This window comes from Rhinopithecus bieti, unplaced genomic scaffold (assembly GCF_001698545.2).
Source record: "Rhinopithecus bieti isolate Rb0 unplaced genomic scaffold, ASM169854v2 scaffold_2524, whole genome shotgun sequence".
NCBI classification, from domain to species: domain Eukaryota; kingdom Metazoa; phylum Chordata; class Mammalia; order Primates; family Cercopithecidae; genus Rhinopithecus; species Rhinopithecus bieti.
This window is the reverse complement of record NW_016803991.1, coordinates 1,881,012-1,906,658: the sequence shown is the minus strand read 5'-3', so window position 1 is coordinate 1,906,658 and position 25,647 is coordinate 1,881,012. Positions and strand designations below refer to the sequence as shown.

Genomic DNA, 25,647 nt, shown 5'->3' with positions numbered 1-25,647 from the left:
ATGAATGACAGGAGTCTGGATATGATCATGTGGGGAGGTGTTTTACAGTGAGATGTGGAACAGGGCCTAAACCTGAGACTTGAAGAAATACAACACTGAATGTTTCAATAGAGAAAGAGTGGCCAGAGTGGGAGGAGGAAAGAATATATGGTATTATAAAAACAGGTGAAAGAACGAATTCAAGAATAGCCATTGTTACCGTTAACAGTCAAATAAGAATACAGATCAATGCGCACTGAATGTAATAGCTTGAAAATCCTTAATGACCTTAGCAAGACCCATTGCAGTGATTTGATAGAATGGATATGATGATAAGGGGTGAATATTTGGTAAATAATTTAACATAGATTGGCCATGAAGGGAACCCAAATGCCCATCAGTGATAGACTGCATAAAGGGAATGTAGGGCATATATACCATGGAATATGCAGCCATAAAAAGGAATGAGATCATGTCCTTTGCAGGGATGTGGATGGAGCTGGAAGACATTATCCTCAGCAAACTAACACAGGAACAGAAAACCAAACACCGCTGTTCTCACTTACAAGTGGGAGTTGAACAATGAGAACACATGGACACAGGGAGGGGATCAACACATACTGGGGCTTGTTGGGGGATGTGAGGGCAAGGGGAGGGAGAGCATTAGGACAAATACCTAATGCATGCAGGGCTTAAAACCTTGATGACAGGTTGATAGGTGTAGCAAATCACCATGGCACATGTATACCTATGTGACAAAGCTGCACATTCTGCATATGTATCCCGGAACTTAAAATAAAATAATAGATGGCAGAATTTTGAATATGTTGGCATATTTAAGTTCTTTGATGTTCAGTTATTTTTAGATGATAAAAACATAGTTACTGATGTCTACCTCACCAAGTGGTTCAAGATGAGAAAAACCTAGAATATTCTCTAACACATCTAATACATATTGGACCATCAATATGTATAAAATGTGAGTCTCGCTTCTGTCCCTTTTCTTCTCCTCCCCTTTTCTTGCCCCACATCCACTGAGTTGGCCATCCTTCATAATAGTAAAACCATTGTGCTTAGTTACAGTGGAAATGCGTTTTTGTCTGTCTTATTAATCTGTGATCTCCTGAGTGTCGCTGTTATATTTGTTTCCTTAATTGCTAGGCATATTCTAACATAAATGTATCATCTCAGCTCATTAAATGGAATTGCATTTTCAGTTCTACAATTTGAAGACCAAATCTGTTGACTCCTTTTCAAAATATGTTGACTTGACTTTATTCTTTCCAGGTTGGCAATGGTTAACAAAGCAACAGGTTACATTTATAATGGGAAGCCAAATGAAAACAAATAATATGAACAGCAGTGTGTCTACTTTGTATTGTAATAAAATAGCCCTTGATTTCTGCATAAAGAACTTTTGTTTGGAGCAGGTAATGACAAGTTTAGTCACAACTTTATTCCTAATTAGTATTTTGGAGAGAGCACGAGAGGCAATGTGAATTCCTGTCTAAAATTTAAAAGCACTATCAGAACCACTGATCTGGATAAATAATCCATACAAGACTTTAGAGTTTGAATTTGGTTGTTTTGCACTTGTTTTATTATATTAAGCATGATTTTCAAAATGTTTTTCTTCCTTCATGGTGACTTTGTGTCCCTCAGCTGAGGGGAAATTTGGATAGAGTGTCTGGTAATCAAAGGAACAGAAAATGAATAGGTATAGAGTCTTTTTGGTTTTTTTTCAGGACGATTAACTCAATGGCATCTACCTGGAATATAGATGCACTGTGCTGTTTTAATTCTGATAATCCTGTAAGCGGGTCTCCGATAATTACCTTCTGTAATTGGAACAAATTTATAATTATGCTAATTCATTCTTAGCCACCCAATATATGGAATCCAAGCTCATCCATATGTGTCCCTGCATTTCCTTTGGAGATCATTACATTATTAGCCTTTTACTCACTGACAGAAATATTTTTATTCTTTGTAGATTTGATTTCTCCAGTGGTACATGTACATGTATGTGTGATATATGTCTGTGTATCATTAATTGTATGTAACTCAGGCATCAGCTTTTAACACCTGTTTATATATCAACATTTGGAATCTTTAATGGTTTAGTAAGATATTTCCTCAGCACTTGAAGATATATTACATGGTAACAGGAACAGGAAATGAAAACTTAATATTCTCACATCATCACTTTAAAACATTATTTACATACCTCAGATAATGGAGGGAGGGGGTAAATGTGAATACAGAAGCAGTTTTCAGTGCCTCTAAAAGCCAGCTCCTTATAATCTATCTTAGAGAGGTCTGCCCAGCCGAAAATAATCCTTTAAGATGAAAGGGCACATCACACTATGTTTCAGATATCAAGCTTTGGCAGCATCTTCTAGGTGGTGCTTCACCAGAGATTCAAAAGCAGATTGTTTCCCCCTTTGCAGGTGGAAAAAGCAAAAGTAGAAGTAACAAAGAGCAAGATCTGTCCCACTATGGAAAACACAGCTGAAAAGCAAATGGCAGCATGTAATCTCCCTTACAAGCCGTCTTTGGATTACATCTCTCTCCCCATGCTTATATTTATGTTTCTTCTGTTTAATGTTCTTTTCCACTGATCATCATTCTGCAAACTCTTTACATTAAAGTAAATATGTTTCATTCTTTACTCATGACAGTGTTACAGTTTCAGTAAACAGTGGATGAGGGTGTTCACTTTCCCAGAGACCATTTACTTGTCATAATGAATAAAAAAAAAAATAGTATGAGACTGCACCTGACTTTCACAACTGAAGCGGGGAAAGTAAAGGACAACACTGTCTGACAAGAGACACACAATGTCAGAACATAAAGTTCCATAATCAGTATTCAGGCTTCTGCAAAGGTACGGATGTCTGTCATTTCATTCAGCAGCAGTGAGTGTGATTCTGTCTGTGATCATGAGGTTTTCTGTCATGTGCTTGGTTCTGCTGCAATGGCTTCACAATTAAGCCGAATTTCTGCTTCCTTTTGTGATGCATAATCAGATAACTGGAGCTAAATTGAAGAAACTGCAGTGTAGGTGGCTTTAAAATCAATCTGTAGAGCCTGGAAAGAAAAGCAAGACAAAAGGGGAAACATGATAGTACTGTTATAAATAACTTGAAAGAAATATTATCAAGGAGAGAGGAGAGGACAGGTGACATCTAATCTGAAAGTGGCAAAGCAAGTAATGGCCTAAACTAACATTAGGCAAGAATATGCCCCATTGTGAGCAGAGAAGCATCACTCTGTAATGGTTCAGTCCCAGTGGAGACTTATTAGACAATGTCAAGTCAAATTAGGCAAATATTAAGTAGCATCCTTTAATGTAGTCAGTAAGAAGCCTAAGAACATGACCAATGCCTTGTGGTAGAAAAAAAAAAAATTTGAGGGCTACTAGTTCTAGTTCTACCGTTTCCCAAGCATATAGCCTTAGGCAAATCATATAATGGATAAAATGGGAAGCATAAGATTTTCTTTGCCTTTCTTGGGGTTGCTGTGAGGATCAAATAAGATGATGTATTGAATGACAACATGTTCACATGCAAGTATAAAGACAATAGTCGACAGCACTGTGGTTTTCTTTGCCTTTTCCTCATGATCACAAGATGGCTGCCATATTGTTAGAATAACATTCATGTCCAATAAAGTCACAAGAACAGAAATACCAGTCCCTTTTCTCAGAAAAGCAAATGCTTTCCTATAAGTTCCCCAGTTGACTTAGATCCAGTCAGCTTCTTAAACAATTTTAGCACATTAGGGATGTATCGCCACAGCAGGACTTCATGGGTACATGCTGCACTCATATCTATGCAGCACCAAAAGCAAAATGAGACCCCAGATAATGTTCAGGGGGCTAGCTTGACTTCTCATGACCTATCCGCGGACAGATACTGAGCTTGAGTATGTTTTTGATGTCAAAATAATTCAGGTCACATTCTGAACATTTGACAGTAATGATATAACTGGAGTGTGTGGATTCAACTGAGAGCTGTCCTTTAAATCACCCACCTGGGAGACAATACCCTTATTCTAACGATGTTGCCATTCCCAAGAAAATTGTTTTCAATTCTTCCTTAGGAATGATCATAAAAATCCAAAATATGTTTTCCAAATTTTCTTTAATAGTGACGAGTTTCTGTATTTCAGTGTAATTTTGCAAAGAGCCAATGGTCGTTCCACCCAAACCTAGCAAATGATAGGATAACTGAGCTTAATGGATAAAAGCAAGACTTAAACTTGGAATGAAATTATGTCTCTCTATGTGTGTTTATGTGTATATATGTGTGTGAGTGTGTGTGTTTTGTATACGTGTGTGTATATGTGGTTTAGGCAAGGTACTTAACATCTGTGTTTGTCTGTAAAATGGGGTGATAAAATGGTATTTTCCTCACAGAGATTCTTTTAGGATTAAATTAACTAACACATGTATAGTGCCTAAAAGAGTATTTGGCACATGGTAAGTGTTCATGAAATGCTAGATATCATTATTAGGCTGGGAAATAATCCATTTGATCAAAACTTGCACTATAACCTAAAGCAAATGAGAAATGTATTGATTAGACCAGCGTCCTGGCATGTGCGAATCCAGAGGCTTCCTCGTGGTTCCTGGAATCCCATCTTCACCTCTGCCTGGTGGAGCCTGTCCCCACCTCATGTCCTCGGGTGCCGTCTCAGTTCAGCTACTCAGCAGCTGGAATGCAGACCTCATCCTTCTCCCCATTTTCTCACAAAAACACAATCAGTCTTGCTTTTTGTAAGATGCTAACTTGACAAAAGCTTTGAGCTTATGTAGGGAGTGATCACATTGTGAACTTCTGTGGCCTTCCAGCTTTTTCCTGGCTCTACCACTTATACATCTCTAATAGACCTGTCTCTCTACCCTGTCCCCTAGATATGGTTGTCTTCCCAAGACATTTTTTATTATAGTGTGAAAACATATTTATTACTCTAATATAATTCATAAATCTTAAGTGAATGTGTGAAATTCAGTATGAAAAATGTGTAGCCATTATGAAATATTAGTGGCTCCCAGAATATATTGAAGGACAGCTCTCTGAGCAGTCACACTCTTCTAGGTCATTTCTATGTGCTCAACTCTGGGAACTAAAGCAAAGAATAATGGACCCCTCCCTTACCCCATCCATAAAATACAGTTTGAAATTTTCTCCTATGTGTACATGTATGTATACTGCACCAACCTCTAAATCTGCATGGACAGCAATTTGGGTTAGCACATTTATTCAGCGGGTATCATTGAACAACCTTAGATGGGAGATATTTGAGATATTGTTCATGTTCTTAAGGAGCTTGCTGACAAGTAGAGCAGAAAGAAAATGATCACAGGCAATGAGATGAATTGAGACACTTTAGAAGTCATAAAGCTGAGGTTGCATCTATAATATGTATGAACAACTCCATTTGATACTGAGTCTACCAAATCCCAAGAGAGAGGGCTGGGAATGAAGTGTAGGAGCACATGGTAGATCATACCAATTAATGGGCCTGATTTGCATTTTCCATGGGATATGAGGGTAGATTTTTGGGTTGGTCCAGTCTAGAATTCAAAGGTCAAGGGGCTTCAGGTCCTGCATGTGAGGAAAGCTGTATTTTAAAGCAGCTTTCTCTTCTTTCTAGACTAGTCTTTGGGGTTTTTTTTTTTTTTTTTTCCATTTCTAAAGGATTAACACCACCACTCTCCTCATTCTTTTATAGAACATTAAGAACAAGAATAGGAGCATGAAAATTCTCACATTGTCTGGTGGAAATAAACATTTAGGTGTAAGGTCTATGTATATACACACTAGATGTTCTTAATAAAAGGTCAGAGTAAGTGACATATTATGACTCATGCAGACATATTCATATGTAAGCCAGGTCTCAGGTAAGATAATTTCCCACAATGCATCATTCTGTTCCCCTTCCAGTGAAGGCTCCCTCTCCAATCTGATTACATCATGCTGCCTATTGGTGAGAAAACTAGAAGCTCATCAGTTGCATACCTTCTGTCCCCAGCTAACCAGAATGACTGATCAGGAACCTGCTGTCTGGCATGAAATCTAATTGTCTTTGATGTTCTGCTTTTCCAGATTTGTTTATAAACTGGAAAAAAATCCACAAATCGCAGACCATCTGTACATAACACTATGCTAATGAATGCTGGCATTCTGAAAATCCATAAGCTCATTACCTCTAAGTAACTAGTTTCTTTGCATGTTCTGAACTGGGATTATCTATCTGAACCAAATAAGTAGAAACCAGATAAAGAATGGTTCATCCGAGGGGTGAATGCCTCCAACAACCTTCAGGCATGTTAAGCCTCTCTGTCAAAAAGATGAACTCTTGGCAGCAGGTCACATGTATAAGTGATACAAATGTCTGTTAGCCACAAGGTGGTCAATTTATTGATCCCATAATGCTAATTTGAAAATCTGTATTGTTTTTGTTAAGAGCTTAATTAGGGATTTACAGTGTAGGCAATTTATTGTTAAATAATATCTGAACTCAGCATACATGCAAACCCTTATCATACCAGCAGAATATTGGATATAGGTTCAAAAGTTATGTGCTTGCCAGTCATTTCCATGAGAAAGCCATGAGAGTGGGCAGTAACACATGCACCATAACATTCATGGATGGTTGGGGAAAATGATTTAGTGAAAGGAAATTAAATCCAGTGTAGAGTATTGAGCTCCTCCTTGTGATAACATTCACCAGGGTTCGGAAGTCTGGTGTATCATGGTTTTTGTGGAGAAGGGGGTACAAATCTACATTTCGCTTATGAATATGTTTCTTTTTTTGGTCCTCATAATATATTTTATAATATATGGGTCATCATATAAGAATCAAAAAATATTACATTGAAATAAGCATCTCTGACTTTTCATGAAAAATGTGAGATCTGGCCACACTGTGCCTGTATTCTCTCATGGTAATGATAGTCTGACCCTAACTAGTGGCCACACATTTACACGGGTCTTGCAGTCTACATTTTGCCACGGTCATCACTTTCCTATAATTTCTGATGCTAAAGATACATACTCTGTAAATTAAAGACCACCGTGACACATGAAAAGCAAAAGAGATTATTAAGCAAAATGAGTTCATTGTCATTTTCATTGCACTATCATTTTTTAAAATACCCATGCCTTTGTCTAAAAAGACAGAAAATGCCACATTTTTAAAAATGAGTGTGAGCTCATTCCTCTGTGGAAACGAAGAACAGTCCCTTGTCTTTAATATGCAAGCAGTGCACGTGGAGGTCTCGTACCCAGCACCACTTCACTGATTTATGTTACCTCCCTGGCCCCCAGGAACATTACAGTTTGCAACTGCTGGTGTAGAGAATTTTTTTTCCTATTTTATTTATTAAACTGTTCTACATTAGGAGCACTTAGCTCATCACAAATGTTTTAAAGTTTCTCTAAGTGACAAAAGCATAAATTAAAGCGCAATTTGTCACTTTTATAAGCCCAGAAAATACCAAACTGATTTCCTCATAAAGATCCTGCCATCAGTTAAATGGATAAACTATTAGGTTACGAATAAAAAACCAGTTCCACAGTTAAGTGTCTACCATGTTGACTGTTTATAGACATAATTGGATTGAGGGACCCCAGTCATAACACCATAAACATCAAGTATACCAGTATATATATGTGTGTGTGTGTGTGTATATATATATATATATATGCGCTAATATGCTGGGATCTGTACATATGTAAAAAGTTATTTGATGCTTACCTATCATTTCCATGAGAAAGCCATGAGAGCAGGTTTTCATAGGGGGTGTGTGTGTATGTATGTATATATATATATATGTGTGTGTGTGTATGTATATGTGTGTGCATATGTGTGTGTGTGTGTATAGACAGATACACACTCATACCTAGGACACTTTATTTACCTTATCGATATTTTTCAAACTATAATTTCGGAAGGCCTAGAAGCAGACCACAGTATATGTCCATAGTGCCTGTGAGTGATTGGGGGTAGACCGTACAGCAGGACCAGCTCGTATGATAGCACAGGTTGTGCACCAAGCATCTTGAGCACACATCATTTACATTGACAAGGGAGGATGTGAATCATCTCTTCTGGAGTTGTGCAGTGGGCCTGGCATGACCAAGTTTATGCATGTTAGGGTCCCTCACATCCGCAGTTCAGATACCTCGCTTCTGCATCAGTCATAATATCTTCCCTTTTTTAATCCTCTTTTTCATTTTGGGTTTCAGATAAGCTTTGAATTAAAGAAATATTCTGCAGCTAAATATAAATTTGAAAATCACTGTGCTACATGATAAGTAAAAGAGATTTTTTAAGCTAAAGTAATTTGTTTTTAGATTATGAAAGATTTTACCTTGAATTTGCCATAATTAACTACCAGAAAAAAAGAATAATTACCCCAGTTAAGACTTCTCTAAACACTGTATTCTCTTCCAATGTTTATGTTAAGCATACATATGTTTATCATTGTTTTTGTTTTATAAATTTATGATAACACTAAACATAATTTTATATATTCACTCTTTCATGTATTATGACCCTTTTTTATGTTTTTACTAGTTGATACCAGACTTTTAACGTCTACTCAATACTAAATCAATTGTTGAGTCCCAATTTATTTTTTTAAAGCTTCATTATTTGTCATGTAGCTTTGGCATGCTTTTTCTCTTTCCTCCTTGCATCCTTTCTTTTTTCCTCTTTTTTGTTCTTTTCTCTCTCTTTTTTCTCTCTTTCTCTCTTTCTTCTGTCAAACATAATTTATTGTTGTTAAACTTACACCCTTAATATTTTCTTTCGGTAAATTCTTAAGCCCGTAATGACAAGTGCAAATGATATAATTATCTTTAAGACTATCAGATAGAACCAGGCACTGTGATTCATGCCAGTAATCCCAGCACTTTAAGAGGCCGAGGTGGATTGCTTGAGCCCAGAAGTTCGGGACCAGCCTGAGCGATATAGTGAAACCCTGTCTCTACAAAAAATAAAAATAAAAATAACCCGGTGTGGTGGTGTGCCTGTAGTCCCAGCTAGTCAGGAGGCTGAGGTGGGAGGATTGCTTGAGCCTGGAAGGTCAGTGAGTTATGATCACACTACTGTGCTCCAGCAGTAGTCTTTTGAGACATTGTCTCAAAAAATAAAATAAAATAAAAAAGGAGAAAAGACTAGCAAATGGAGGTAAGCGTTAGGAAGAAAATCAAAGCAGAAAGGGGTTTTGAAAGGGTTGTTAGGTAAGGCCTCTGTGAGGAAATAGCATTTGACCTGAAAGATTTAAATGCAAAGTGGGATTGAGCCATGGTACCACCTATGGGAGAGTTCTTCAGGGCAGAGGAATCAGTAGGTATGAAGGCTCTGAGAGGTTACAACTTGCTTTGAACTTTAGAAAGTTCAAAGGGCAGGAAGGAGTACAGCAGGGCTAAAGTGGAGTGAGCTTGAGGCTCTGAGATGGCTAACTCACAGAGGGTGCTAGACCCCACATAAGGATATTTTGTTAGCCTAGAGGTTTCATTCTAAGATTCAAAGCCACCGAAGGATCTCAAGCTGGAAAGTGGCATGGTCTCATCCCTTTGTAGAACATCAACTGTAGAGGTCAGAAGAGAAGCCACTGACAGACCAGTTTGTGAAGAAACCACTGCCAAAGTCCCAGAAAGAAGATCATGGTAGTACAGTGTCTTAGTTCATTCCTTGTTGCTCATAACAAAATACCTGAAACTGGGTAATTTTCAAGGGAAAGAAATTTATTTCTTACGGTTCTGGAGGCTGAGAAATCCAAGGTTGAGGAGCTATGTCTGGTGAGAGCCTTCTTGCTGGTGGGGACTCTGCAGAGTCCAGAGGTGGCACAAGATATGGCATCACTTGGCAAAGGGGCTGAGCAGGTAAATGTTCCAGGTCAGGTCTCTCATCTTGTTGTGAAGCCACCAGTTTCCCTTCCATGATAAACCATTAATTCATTAATTAATTCATTAATTCATTCATGAGGGGAGAGTCCTCATGATCTAATCACCTCTGAAAGGCCCCACCTTTCAATCCTGTCACATTGGAAGTAAATGTCAACATAAATTTTGGAGGAGACAAATATTGAAGCTGTTTGGAGGAGACAAATATTCAATATGTTGTCCATAGCATGGTATGAAACAGTAGGTGAAATGTTCTCTGGTCTGCACTCTCAACAAAAAACAAACAAATCACTAAAATAAAAACTCCATGTGTGTTTGAGAGAGAGATTTTAATCTTGACTACTTTGATAGGAAACATACTGCTCTAACTTCTAACTTATTAATTATTAGACTTTATTCTTAGTGCTACATAATATTCAATTGTTTAATTGTTATGTGTTTTGTGGATATTTTTTTCATGTATTACATACTCATCTTGATGCCAGATTTACTGGAATAGGTTTTTGTCATCAACTTAAATGAAAGTTTGAGCATTCATATTATTTGTACTCATACCATTCATATTATTAACCTTTATCTATCAAATTTATGGCAAAAAATTTCCTAGTTTGTTGGCCTCGTTCTTTTGTGCATGATTTTATTTTTCTTTAAGTTTTCAATTTGAAGCAAGTTTCTACTTGACGGTTGTACCTTTAATTTTCCTCTGAGCCAAGATTCCTTTAGGATAGCTTTTCTTGATTTCCAGGTGCTAGGACTCCTTTAGTTACAGTCTTCAGGAGCACTGCCCACAGGGCTCTCTCTGGCTATCTACTCTCTATGAATAATTTATTTATGGGTCAATGCCAGACTTTCTCTACTTCCTGACCAACTGTTTGAGGAGAGGTATGAAAGAAGAGGACAGCTGAGCTGAGGACATAGGAGAAGTGCTTGCTAGATGCTACAAATAGCAAATGTAAGGAATTAATCAGAAAGCAGGCAATTTGCCCCTGAATTTCTGACCTAGGAGGAGAGTGGAGGTAGAGCAAAAAAGTTCCCAGACCTGCTTTAAGCTGGTCAACTTCTTCCTTGCAGTGATACAGGACTGATGGCAATTTAAAAGACCTAATTCTGTTGGCGTTACAGTAAGGGTTACATCCTAACATCAACTGTAAAGGCAAGAATAGAAGCCACAGACAGACCAGTTAGTTAAGAAGCCACTGCAAAAATCCCAGAAAGAAGATCATGGCAGGGTGAGGTCTTAATCCATTTCTTGTTGCTCATAACAAAATACCCAAGCCTGGGTAATTTTCAAGGAAAAGGAATTTATTTATTATAGTCATTGTATTGAGACAATATGACTCTCAACTTTTATATTTTGGTGAGAATGTAGATTTACTTACCCATTTACTTATTTCTATTTTACCCACTCATTGTAAGATCCAGTGAAAGAAGAGACCATCTTGGTTTTGTTCACCTAGTTTTACCTAGCTCTCAGTACAATCTCTGATACTCAAGAAATGTTTAGATATTTGTCAGAGGAACAAATGGATGGCTCTGAAATAGGCAATGGTAGTAGTGAATGGAAGACATTGTGTCACAGGCTGGTAGTCATAACACAGCTGTGTTATAAAATTGGTTCCATTGCCCTACTTTGTTAAACAGAGCAACACTTTTTGTCTCTGATCATCATTAGTACCTTCCAGGCTGGTGCCATCAGAAACCCCAGGACTTGGTAGTGAGGTTTGCATTTTTACTTCATTGTCTGTTACCACTCGGCTCTACAGCTTTTCTTTACGTTTACTGTAATTCTCAGATCTCTTCTTTGTGCTAGTTGGTATCATTTTCCTTCAAATTAACCTCTTCTAAAGTAAGTTTTGGATGGTGATGATTTGGGGTATTTAAGCTCTCATTCATGGGGTGGTACTTGGGGTAAGTATGGAAGGATCCTTATATGTCTTCCCCTGGTAAATCCCTTTTTACAAAGACAAATCGTTATTAAACCAAATGATTATAGAAGAGATGACACTTTTTTTAGTTCGTTTGTTTTGAGAAGGAGTCTTGCTCTGTTGCCCAGGCTGGTGTGCAGTGGTGCATTCTCAGGTCACTGCAACCTCTGCCTCCCTGTTTCAAGCGATTCTCCTGCCTCAGCCTCCTGAGTATCTGGGATTACAGGCACATGCCACCAACCTGGCTAATTTTAATAATTTTAGTAAAGACAGGGTTTCACTGTGTTGGTCAGCTGGTCTACAACTCCTGACCTCATGATCTGCCCACCTCGGCCTCCCAAAGTTCTGGGATTACAGGCATGAGCTGCCACGCCCGGCCCAGATGACACTTTATTGTTGATAAATTAAAATTCTTTAGACTTAAGAAATGAAATGAGATATCTTATTCTAAAACCAGCTTTCAATTAGCTGCGCAGAGTATGATGAAATGCCCCTGATGTGTATGCTCCTGTGTGACTTCTCTTTGATGTCATCATGGCCATTGCTTTCTGTAATAAATGTCAGTTTTTATGTGTCCATTAAATTACTGTGTTTTACCTATGCTGATAACTAGAACTGAATGGTGGTTGTCAAACAAGAGATGTGTCTAGTGCTACCAAGGGGCACTAGAGAGTAGAGATGTTGCTTAGATATGGAAGTAGAGAGTGAATAAGGAAATAACAGATCAGAGGAAAGTGGCATGTGATGAAATAGAGGTGCTCAGGGTGGTGTATCTTCATTTGAAGTAAATTGAGGATCCCGGGAGCAGAAGGCTTCCATCTGTGTCTTCCTTTTGTGTTCAAGGAAAGAGAAGTTTAGACCAAGGACAGGACCAAGATAAAACTGGGAAGAAGAAAATAGGTTCTTTAGCATCTAGGATAAAACACATCAGAAATGGGAGTAGTCTGTGTTCAGAGGATGGGGAAGGTGAGCTTCTCCAGAAGAGGGGCTGGGCCTCAACTGTGTCAGCTACCTAACCCAAGTGCTAAATGTCTGTTCAATCACTGGAGGAGTTACATAAATGTTCACCAAAGAAACTTATCTCAAAATCTACAGAACACTGAGCTTTAAATTTAAATCTGCTTATTATTGCTCAAAACTGTATTACTTTAGCCTTAGTACAGTCTCAAACCTTTATCAAAACTTGTTTAAATTCAGGCATCTTGACTTAAAACCTTGTCTAATAATGTAATATCCTCTCAACACAAAATACAAGTTCTACATTTATATGTTGATTTTCTGAGCTCCACTTTGGACCAGTTATTGAAATATCATCATCATCATGAACGTTGTAATGAAATGAAATGGCCTAATTGCAGTCACCTCTTTTCTCTCCTCCAGTGCATTTTTAGAAAATGGGTCAAAGTCAATGTAGGATATTTGTGTTCTTTTCCTGCTCCCAGCTTATTAGCTTGAGTATCCATTTCCTGAATATAACCAAATTTACCAAACAAAAGGGACAGGATATGGAATAAAGAAACCAATCATTGCTGTTGCTCTATATTTTAGATACATCTCTCTCCCACACCCGAATCTGCTCACCTTTCAATTCCAGAAAAGAGTTCTGATTTTTTTAGTGACTCGTAAACATTCCTTTCTTCCTGTAGGTGGAATGGCTGAAAAATGAGGAGCCCATTGACTCTGAACAAGATGAGAACATTGACACCAGGGCTGACCATAACCTGATCATCAGGCAGGCACGGCTTTCGGACTCAGGAAATTACACCTGCATGGCAGCCAACATCGTGGCTAAGAGGAGAAGCCTGTCAGCCACTGTGGTAGTTTATGGTAAGACCAGCCCAAAGGCCAGAAATGGATAGGGAGGGCAGAAAGCAGAGAGGCAGAGGGATGTATGTTTTATTAAAACTTTTAATGTCGAGAGCTGCAAAGACCTTGGGGTTCATTCACTGCAGCACTCTAGCCTGCCTCCCCCACCTGGCAGGCGAAAAACATCACTATTTCTATTAATGTGTTTGCTGTTCCTTCCAATATTGCACTTCCATGTGATAGTCAGTGACATTTCCAATCTCTCTTTTAAAAATAATAAAAAGCTGTTTATTTTATTCCATTATGTTTATATTTGAAAAGAATTGAGATGGGCAACTTCTGCTTCCCATGCCTCTCAAACCCAACACTCACCCCAGTTTTTCCTAGACCTGCTGTCAAGTAATCTCTCCCCTGGTATGTAAAATTCTCCAAAAACAAACAATACTATTTGCTGAATATCTCAGGTATTATATAAAAGAAGTTCCCAGCTATATAAGTAAAGGCATTCCCTTCCACAATAGAAGAGCCCTGGGATTGATTTTTGAAGCACTTAAAGTCAGAAATTCAAATGCTGATATTTTCTTCTTATACTCTGGATTTTCAAGTGCTTTAGAGATTTATTGATGAGTTCTTTCTATTTCTTATAATTTCCTTGCAAGGCAAATTCTGTGTCCCTCCTATTTCAGATGAATAGGCTGAGGACTGGATGAGGTGACCCCACTGTTGTCTCATGATGGAGCAGCCAGTGGGGGCTGCACAGTCTCTCGGTCCCTGGATGCCTGACTCACAGCACCTGGCACAGTGGCTTGCACATAGTAGGCAATCAGTAAAAACCTCTCTCCTTTTTTTCTCCCCTCCCCATTTTTCTCTCTCAGTGAATGGAGGCTGGTCTTCCTGGACAGAGTGGTCAGCCTGCAATGTTCGCTGTGGTAGAGGATGGCAGAAACGTTCCCGGACCTGCACCAACCCAGCTCCTCTCAATGGTGGGGCCTTTTGTGAGGGAATGTCAGTGCAGAAAATAACCTGCACTTCTCTTTGTCCTGGTGAGATATATGCAGATTCCCTTTTCCCTTCTGATCCACCAACACTATTAAGCTGGTGTGAAGCAATCAATGTTACCTTCTTTTCCAAAGTCACCCTCTCCCAAGTTCTTAGAATAGAACCTTTATCCAAGGTGCTAATGTAGAGCTCATTGTCATGGCAGCAACGTGGGTAAAATGCCACGGTGCGATGTTTTGGGGCATATTTTTTAATACTCAGATGATACTGAACATTTGTCATCAATAAGCCAATTGCTATGAAGTCTGGTTATACTGCCAGCATTTGGTTGGGCTAAGCCATCCCCTTCTCTCCTTGGGTTCTCCCATCTTGTGGCCTGTATTTGTATAATAGTTAGCAGGGATTAGATAAATTGTCTTAAAGCACAAAAGAACGGTACCAGATGTTTAACTCTTTATCATTAGTTATCAGTCAAATAACTTTATCAGTTCTAGCTTTGTATTTATTTATAAGACAATTGATAGAGACTGTACACTGTCACAGCAGTCTATATTTTACATTTTGTCTATGCTTGCCTTTCTTTCTGTAAAAAGAGATACTTCATTTACCAAGTATGGCTTTCATAAATTCCTTTGTCTCTTACTGGCTGTAACCCAATTTATACAACAAGAAATAGATGAGATGGAAGATGACTTTCTTTAGGAAACGCATATCCTCCCACTGAGAAATAAATTGACCTGGGTCTCACATGCACTACAGAACATTAACTCCAAGGACACTGAACTAGAGCCTCATGTCTTTATAATAAAATTGCTAATTTAGTTGCAATCGAATTTAAGGTAGGGCTCTTCCCAGAAGCATATTCTTGGAGTTTCATTTTGGACTTATGTTCAATAAGCATTTATTGAGTGCTTACTATGTGCCAGGTACTGTGCAGGATGCTTTTACATACATAATGTCATTTACTCCTGTGTTGTGAGTTTTACTATCCCCAGTTGGCAGACATGGTAAAATGAGGCTAAGTAACTCGCCCAGGGTTGCTCAGCGAATAAGTTGGCAGATCCAAGACAAGGGCTCAGACATTTTGCTTCAAGTTCAGTATTTGTTTATATTACCCTATTCTTGACTAATTGCTTTAGATTTAAAATTGCAGTATCTTAAATAACCTACATAAGCATGGTTGAACTATTCCTAGGAGGTAAAGGGCAATTGCCTCAGACATCTGCCATGATCTCTAGGGTTGCTTTTTAGTGGAATTAAATTCAGTTTGTTCATTTCTACATACAGCAGCAGTCCATGACCCAAGAAATTCTATTTATATAAGTCCTGGTGTCTTGGGGTTTGACTGACCCGTTTTAGTTTAATACTATCAATATATTTGGGTTTAACTTTATATTGTTTAGGGGCTTCTAGGGCTTAAAGATAGTTCATTCTACTCTGTTCTAAACTGTCAACCCCTAAGAAAGTGGCTGATTATCAGTGGTTACTGCACACAGTTTATCTGTCCACCTAAGATGCACTTGGGTATGAAAGACTGGGAAAGAATAGGTCATGACAAATTTTTAGCCAACCCAATGGTGCTAGAAATATGAATGCTTGCCTCAATTTGGTAATTGGTCTCATCCTGAAATAGCAAGAGTATTATACCACTGCTTTTGTGAGCCTGTCTCTTCAGGAAAGAAACCATGGAGAGAAGATAAGTGGATATGTATGCTCTTTTGTTTCTGTTTGGTGGTTATTTCCTTAAAATCCAGCTCTAGAACAACAGCAGTCCTGGGGTGAGTCTCCTGACAGCTACTTGATTCATTCTAACAATGGTTTCTTTTGTTTGCCTTTGAAGTGGATGGGAGCTGGGAAGTGTGGAGCGAATGGTCCGTCTGCAGCCCAGAGTGTGAACATTTGCGGATCCGGGAGTGCACAGCACCACCCCCGAGAAATGGGGGCAAATTCTGTGAAGGTCTAAGCCAGGAATCTGAAAACTGCACAGATGGTCTCTGCATCCTAGGTAACACCTTCAGTTTAACATCTTCAGTGTTTGTTCATAATACTATTTATGCAACTCAAAGTAAGCTACAGCCATTAATGTGGTTAAATAAGTTAGCAGAAAGCCAAGTTGCTAACGACAAAAATAAATTAGGTAAAAAGTGCAGAAAAGCAGACAAATGCATTTTTAATAGAGATGGTATAAATGCATATATTGTATCACTGTGCATTCTGTTTAGGTGTATATTTATTAAATTGATAACATTTTAAGAGTAGAAAAAAAGTTAAAATATTTTAGACTTTTAGAAGCTTCCATTTTTAATTTTGGTGAAATTCGGATACTGATCACTGTGGTTATATTTCCCCCCAGGAATTTTGCAAGCACAGTAAAGCATTTAATCATCTTTAGAGACCATGGATTCTGTGGCAAGGAACATGTGTTGTGACTGTTATCTTAAAAATAGACTGGGCGCGGTGGCTCACGCCTGTAATCCCAGCACTTTGGGAGGCCAAGGTGGGCGGATCGCAAGGTCAGGAGATCGAGACCATCCTGGTGGTGAAACCCCGTCTCTATTAAAACTATAAAAAATTAGCCGGGCTTGGTGGTGGGCACCTGTAGTCCCAGCTACTCGGGAGGCTGAGGCGGGAGAATGGCATGAACCCGGGAGACAGAGCTTGCAGCAAGCCGAGATTGCACCACTGCACTCCAGCCTGGGCAACAGAGTGAGACTCCGTCTCAAAAAAAAAAAAAAAAAAAAAAAAAATTACGGGGAAAGGAGAGTGATACCTGAGGAAACGGGTGGCTTTGTATCACAGTGGTCTGGTGGAGTAGCAAGTAGAACATTTGTTTCAAAATTCCCAAGTCTTTGCTTTACTCCTGAGATTACATTATTACCATCACCAAGGGACTGTCTGCCTGGGTTAGAAGACATGGGAGGGTCAACTAGAGTTCAAGAGAAATAGGTTTTCATTTGGTGCTCTTCCTTATTTACTTCGTGTTCTTTGGGCAAGTTGCTTAATCTCTTAACTTCTCTGACTATAATTACCAAATATGATACCCACTTTTTTAGTATTGTCAAGGCTAAATGATAAAATAACATATTTGAATGTTGTATGGCACAGAGTAGGTACACACTTGGTATGAATCTCTTCTCCAGTCACCCACTCAGATGAACCAAAGTGTATTGATTTTGCTGGGGTATTTAAAAAACACAAGACTCAGCACTTATTTCTCTAGAACTGGTTGCCTTCTTGGAAATATCTTTGGAAAGTATCTAGCAAAATATATATATATATATATATATGTGTGTGTGTGTGTGTGTGTGTGTATGTGTGTGTGTGTGTATATATATATATATACACACACATAGCTTACTAGTTTGTGATCTTCTCGGAGAGATGCATCACATTTTCTTTGGGAAAATGACAGTATGGAGGAAATATCTAAGTTGGTTTTATTTTTCTGCCTTAGTATGACTGAATACCCTTGAAGGCAGGCACCTGCTACCTGTTGTATTTTCAGACTAATTCTGTATGGTTCATACATCGATTAAAATGATTAGTACATTGAGCACTTCCTGATAGCCTTTATTTGTTAGTACAAGCACTGATTACCCCGCATGCATCAGATACAATGCAGGGGGCTGTAATGGAAGACCACCTACCCACCAGTTGTAGTTTGAGTATGCGCTGTAATAAATGCATACCAACTATTTGCTACCTTCAAAAAGTCTTCCCCCTTCCTAAATGTAAGGAATCTGAACACAAGCTCAGTAGAAGGATATTTAAAGAAATGTGCTTATCACCTCTCTTTGAATACCACCAGGTTTTTCTAATACACACATTTGAGGTGTGACTGTTTTTATTTCCACTACAGGAGAACAAGGAGAACACTTAGAAAACCACTCATGTGTCACTAAAACTACACATGGCCAATGTCCATAGGAAGAGTTCATTTAGTAAGCCAATAAACTGCTTAAAGCAACTACCTGAACTACGGCCATGAGTGGCTTCAAGGACAGAACTAAGTTTTTTGAATTTTACAAGCACATATACACCTGGTCAATTTTATGTGTCAACCGGACTGAACCATGGGATGTCCAGATATTTGGCCAGGATTATAAATTAGTACAGTTAGGTGGTGAATTTCATGTCTTCTAAAGAACCATGACAATATAACTATTTGGCTACTGGTTGACATTTTTATATTCATAATAATAACCTTCACTAACAACCACAGGTTGTACTTGCACTTGGGGTAAAGCAGTGGGTATCAGGCTTCAATCTTAATTGACTAAGACTTAATCTGAGAATTACTGATGGGAGACAGATAATGGTTAGCTCTTAATAGAAGAAAGAATTGTTATCCAACACACAAATATTATTTTTTTTGCATTTGCATTGTAATAGCTTGTCATTTATCAATTGAATAAGAGTTCTGTTTAAGGCTGAAAGACTTATCAGCACTGAGAGTGTACTGGCAAGCCTCGATCCTAACTCTGAAATCTGAGATGCTATGTTAGACAGGGTTCTCCAGAGAAACAGAACCAATAGGATATGCACACACATAGAGAAAGAGTGCAATGCAGAGATATTTAAATATATTTACTGTGAAAATTGGTTCATGTGATTCTGAAGCCCGGCAAGTCCAAAATCTGCAAAGCCCATGTCCCAGTTCAGGCCCAAAAGTTGGTAGGCTGCTGTGGAACCAGGAACATCTGATGGCCCAGTTAGAAGGCTGTCAGGTAGGAAGAGCCAGTGTTTTAGTTGGAAGGCTATCAGGAAGGAGCATTCTCTCTTACCCACGGGAGGGTCAGTCTTTTGTTCTATTTAGGTCTTCAACTGATTGGATGAAGCTCACCCACATTATGGAGGGCCATCTGCTTTTTTTCAGTCTGTGAATCTAAATGTTAATCTCATCCAAAAACACCCTCACAGAACCATCTAGAATAATATATGACTTGATATCTGGGCAACCCATGGCCCAGTCAAGTTGGCACATAAAATTAAATGCATCATGGATGCATACGTACTTTTATGGAATTAAAACAGCTCAATCCTTTCCTATAGTGGAAATAACATAGCTAGGAAGATAGGCTTGGGATGTGTAAAAGATCTCTGTTAAATACCCCCATGAGTTGAAAATGCTACATAAGCCTTTTCTTTCTATGTAATCTATTAAATTCTTCCATTTCCTTTTTCACTTCAGCATGTTTTTTCTAGCCTTCATTGTATGCATATTAGTGTATTTGTCAAATATGATCAGAGGCTTTTGATGGCTATAGTGATGAAGATTTTTGAAGGAGAAAGTGTGAAGTCTATGAGATTATTGATGTAATTGAGATATATTTTCATATCAGTGGGAAACGGGTATGTTCATAAGAGCACAACACCAGGATGTTTTCTGTCCTTTTAAGTAGAAAATGGCTACCTATATAACAAAAATGAGTAACACCAGACATGGTGGCTCACACCTGTAATCCCAACATTTTGGGAGGCCAGGGCAGGAGGATCACTTGAGTCCAAGAGTTCAAGATCAGCCTGGGCAACATAGTGAGACCCTGTCTCTACAAAAAATAAAAATTAAAAAAATATAAGCCAGACATGGTGGCTTATGCCTGTAGTCCCAGCTTCTCTGGAAGCTGAGGTGTGAGGATGAAGCTGCCGTGAGCCATGATCGTGCAATTGCAGCCCAGCTGAGGCAACACAGTTAGATCCTGTCTCAAAGAATAAATAAATAAAAATAACACTTCACTATCTCTTTAGGAAGCAATGAACAGTAATCCAATTAAATGATGCCAACATCACTCTGAGGTTCTCACTGGTACTCTGTTAGAGTGCTCTTGGTGAAAATAGCTGTGCTCTGAGGATAGAGCTCCAATGAAGGCTGGCTTTGATTAAAATACATTTTGGCAACAGCTTTATGGAGCAGTAGCTTTACTGAAGAATCTAGGTCATATTACAATTTGGGAATTTTCTTCATCCTGATTTTCTTCCTTGATACTCAACATGACCCTAAAGCAATTCCTCAATTTCCGCCTTCTCGTGGAGGATTCACAATGGCATTTCTTGGCTCTTAGATGACCTACATGTCTTTGATTTTATTTAGCCTTCAGCAAAACACCTGGTTTTTCTTTGTTGTATCTGAGGGTTGCATTTCTCCTAGAGATGAAGCTGCCAGCTCTGAATGATCACTTTAATATTTGGGTATTATTGTTGCTTGGTCAGTTGTGACTAGAACACAGAACCTTAATGTTACCTGTCCCAGATGGCCATACCTAGATGCTCTCAACAAGAAAATAAATACGGCTGGCACAGTGGCTTATGCCTGTTATCCTAGCATTTGGGGGACCGGGAAGATCACTTGAGGCTAGGAGTTCAAGACTATCCTGGGTAACATAGCAAGACCCTGGTCTCTACAAAAGAAAAATGAAAAACGAGCCAAGTGTGGTGGTACATACCTGTAGTCCCAGCTATTCGGGAGGCTGAGGCAGAAGGATCACTTGAGCCCAGGAGATCGAGGCTGCAGTGAGCTATGATTGCTCTACTGCACTCCATCCTGGGTGACAAAGGGAGACCCTGTCGCTTAAAAATCAAAAAGTAAGTAAATCCCCAAGACTGGTAAAAAGCAGATTAAGAATTTTTTGGCAATAACAGTGAATCCACAAATCTAAATTACAAGCATAAACATGCAGTGCCTTTATACTAGAGTATTGCTTTTCTAGAGGAAAAAGGTAATGATGTGGTATGACTGTCAAGAAACAAGAACTTGTAGTTCCATCAGAACACCAGAATCAGGTGGTTTCCTGACCATTGGTCTTTCTCCTTAATGTACATAGCTGCTTTTGTGCTCTCAGATCACAGCCAGAGAGAAAAAAGCTGTGCGTGCCTCATTGACAGGAAGAGAAAGGTGAAAATAACAGGGTGTTTAGTTTGATCCTGAGGAATAGCAGAAGTCAGCTTCCTCTCTCTTTACCCCAGGAGATATAAAACTAAGGGCACTGGCTTGAGAAAATTAAATGGGTTTGCTTCAGAAGGGATTAGCACCTAGATGTGTAGTGAGACCAAAGCTAGAGAAATGCCACACGGGCCTGAAAGACAGAGGAAGTCTCCAAGGCTTAGCTACCTGATAGCTAAGCCATTCCTCTTGTCAAGGTATAACATAGGTCAGTTCAACACTGGCAGTTCAAAAACGGAAATATCAGTAAAACAGTGGTTTGTTTTCACTTCTCATGGCTGCAGTGATAAGAAAAGTTTGAGTTGATGGTTAGGAAACCCCAACAAGGATAAAGACATCTACACAATAGCAGGTTCAAATAAACATCCCGGAGCTACATCTAATAATCTAACCACATTGTCTGTTGAATGATCTACTTAAATGACCTAGAGGAAGCACCTGAAAAGGTGAACCTGTAATCACAGGAAAGACATGTTTGCTTTGTTAAGCATTTTCTCTTGGACCATTCTAAACTTCATTGTTATCCATTACAGTAATTACCTGAGTTCCTTCCCTGTATTTCCTAGGGCACTGAATCAGAGAAATTTCATCCTGGAGATAGCTCTTAGCATCTAAAACAACTTATTTCTGTACTAGTGGTTTTATGGAATACCTCTTTTGTTTATAGGATTATAACGGATGAGTGTCCCTTTACCAAAACAAAACCTATCAATTCCTTTCTTTGGTCAGAGTCAGAAATCATACTTGATTCAATCTAGACTTTTTGTTAGACAAGTTCATATTTCAGAATCAGCTGAACCAGCCACACAGCACAATTGCTTAATTATAGCATAAACTCTCTAAAGTCAAGAAATGAAAATGGCATTAGCAAGATAACATACCAACACAGTATATTTTTATGTGGCCACAAAGCAACCTACTGCTTGCTAATTCTCCCAAGTACTTTTAATTTATAGGACATAGTAGGTGCTCCTTTTCACATAAAGACTTTTTCCTAGAGATACTCAATAGCTTGGCTTTCTGCATAACAATTGATTAATTCAGAATTTGCCTTCATATATACTGCATAGCAAATGTGAACATAATATCGCAGACCCACAGGAGTCCTTAGAATGTAGATTTGGGCACATATGGTGTCATTAGCAGCTTAGCAACAATCTCTCCCCCATGCCCCAATAAACACTTTCCCATTATGGGCACCAATATGAAGACCAGTGAGGAACAAGCTTTAACAAGACCAAGTGGAGTGGCTCAGACTGACGTTTCCGTTGTGCTTAATTAAAAAGAAAATAAAGCAGAGATAGTGCAATATTCATGTGTCTTGGTGAAGGCTTTAAAAACAATTTTTTTACAAAGCTAAAACCGTCATTTCTGTGCCTCTTGATGGGCACTTGCACTCAAGTGCCATATCCTGAGTGGATTGGACATAAACAAGATCAAGAATAAAATGCACGCAACAAATTACCATAACACTTCTCCCTTTGTTACCCACCCACTATTGACTTTTCTATTTTTATGCTGTGTTAATGAAAAGAAAAAACATTGAACATGATCTCCCTTCTCATTGAAGACTGGCATTCATCCATTGGTTTATGATGGATGCGTATTTCATAAGCTGTTAAAAATCTGTGACCTTTCTTACCAACCAGGTCTGAAATACTTAAGATGCCTTTTGTCATCCAGGAAACTTTTTCTATTGCCATCATCTTCTATTTCCTCATGGATCTGTGCCACAGGTACAGAGCCAGGACAGAAGAGCCTAGGTAAGAACTGCTTTCTCAGCTAATAGAAATGAAGGAAGTTATTCTGCTTGTCTCTCTTTAACTCTCCTTCTACCTACATTTTCCCATTGCTACCCACTTTTTCCTACAACATATTTCAATATGTATTTTTCCACTATGCTTGCATTCTTTTGGCAAAATTGGACAGGAAGTCCTATGTAGCACTTCAGAAACATAGTCTCTGGAAGTTGATTTCTCTCAAGCACATCTTGTTAACTTTGTTCATTTTATGAGAGAAATCAAAATAAAACACCTCCACTGTAAATAAGGGTGCTAAAACTGAATTTGGGCAGCTGGAGAGCAGGATGCATGTACCTCCAGATCATATTACTTAGCGAGGGAAAAAACGAAAGCAAAACAAAGTAAAACATAACACAACCCCAAGAAAACTAAACAAACACATAAGTATGAGTCCCTGTGATGATGTAAACTGGAGACAAACCCATTAGAAAGCTTAAAAACATTTCTTAAATTATAACCTTAGAACCCGATCATCAGTGAGAGTGCAAATCCATAACAAAGACAATTTTATAGATGATATTCCCGAGAAACACTGAACTGGGGACTGTTGGAAGGTACAGAGGTTGAGCTTCAGTGAGACTGGCCCATGTTGGGCATGGATTTATCTGGCATTAAGAACACAGGCTAAATAGCCTTCAAAGCTCCTTTGTGACTGAGTTGAAACCAGCTGTTCTCCACTCAAAATGGACAGACAGGAACCTACAATTGGAAGAAAAGAATGAATTGAGCCTGTTGGGTGTGAATATTCATCCCTTAAATGAAGGATAGGTTGAGCCTCAGGGCTCTGTAGTGAGACAGTTTGAGTTTGAATTCCGATTATAATACTATGGGCAGGAACACTTTGAACAAGTGTCTTAATTTCTCTAAGCTTAAATTTGCTCATCTATAAAACAAAAATTATAACAGTATCAATTACAAAGGGTTCTTTGTGAGAAGATAAACTAATCTGAGTAAAGCATTTTCCCTCCATAGTAAGCACTCTATTATACAAAATAGCAATAACGATAGTGTGTGTGTGTGTGTGTATGTGTGTGGTGTTTTGTTTTGTTTGAGACAGTATCTCACTCTGTTGCCCAAACTGGAGTTCAATGGCACAATCATAGCTTACTGCAGCCTCAAACTCCTGGGTTCAAGTGATACTCCCACCTCAGGGTCCCAAAGTGCTAGGATTACAGGTATAAGCCACCATGCCCAGTTTTCTAATAAAGGAATTCTTGCAGCAGAAAAAAAAGTTTTCCATGTTCTGCAGGAGTATCAACAGTGCAATACTTTCTATATTTCATTAAAACTTTTCCTAATATATCTAGTTAAGATAGTGTCTAATAAAATAAAATGTACTTGTCATTAAAATCTGTAGAAGACATTATTTATACATTCATTACATACTTTATACAAACTAGTTTTGAGCAGTAATTTGAGAAATACTGTCAGTTATCAAAAGAGTTTGGGGAACCCTAACAGTTCACAAGGACTCTTAAACTTTCTGTCAGACAAAAGAATCAATATCCTTTCCTAGAACTTCTGATAAGTAGCTGAATGAACTACTCTCCATTTTCTGTCCTTCCTCTGCTTAGCTGGTAGGATTTGATCCTGAGAAGGTGACAGACCAGGGGATCTATAAGGTCCCAAGAAGTTCTAAAATTTTATGATTCTAACCAACAGTTAAAAACAACTCAAAGTCATACATGGTTGTTCACACCTATATAGTCCCACCTATTCTGGAGGCTGAGGCAGGAGGATCAAGTTCAAGGCTATAGAGCACCATGACTGTGCTTGTAAATAGCCACTGCACTTCAACCTGGGCAACATAGCAAGACTCTGTCTCTTAAAAATAAAATAAAATAAAATAAAATAAAATAAAAAAAAATAAAATAAAAATTCCATGTTCTTATGATGCTCATAGGCAAGGCAGAGAGAGAGTCAACAAAACAACCTGGACTCATGCTGAAGCCTCATGCTGAAGATGGGAGAGCTGCTCACCAGACCATGCATCCACTTCTGAACTGTTATCTGAGATGGAATTAAACCACTATCTAGCCATCTTCTCTAAGGTACTGTATTTTTTGCATCTTTTAATTAAAGAGGCCTACCATATGCCTTAACTAATTTTATGTGAGCAAACAAGCTGTGGGAACACAGACACTTGAGAGAGTGAGTCTTCAGGGTTGGGGAGTAGAGTGTGGATGGACCTGTTGAAGACAATTTTTTTTAAATATCAAACTGATTAATGTCCCTACCTTTTCTCTTTGAATCTTAAAAGCTTAGTTCAGCAT

The 25,647-nt window shown here is 38.6% G+C and overlaps 1 protein-coding gene across 4 annotated transcripts in view; it reads left to right on the top strand.

Annotated features, from left to right (window-relative positions):
• The window catches only part of UNC5D (unc-5 netrin receptor D), a 583,419-nt gene that overhangs the window by 454,884 nt on the left and 102,888 nt on the right, over window positions 1-25,647 (top strand). For 2 of the 4 annotated variants that reach the window (XM_017862255.1, XM_017862265.1), the window contains exons 5-7: window positions 13,474-13,654; window positions 14,509-14,676; window positions 16,473-16,637. In XM_017862255.1, coding sequence (XP_017717744.1) covers window positions 13,474-13,654; window positions 14,509-14,676; window positions 16,473-16,637 — 514 coding nt within the window. The remainder of the gene's footprint in view (window positions 1-13,473; window positions 13,655-14,508; window positions 14,677-16,472; window positions 16,638-25,647) is intronic. The other 2 variants (XM_017862274.1, XM_017862279.1) reach the window with 1 other exon arrangement.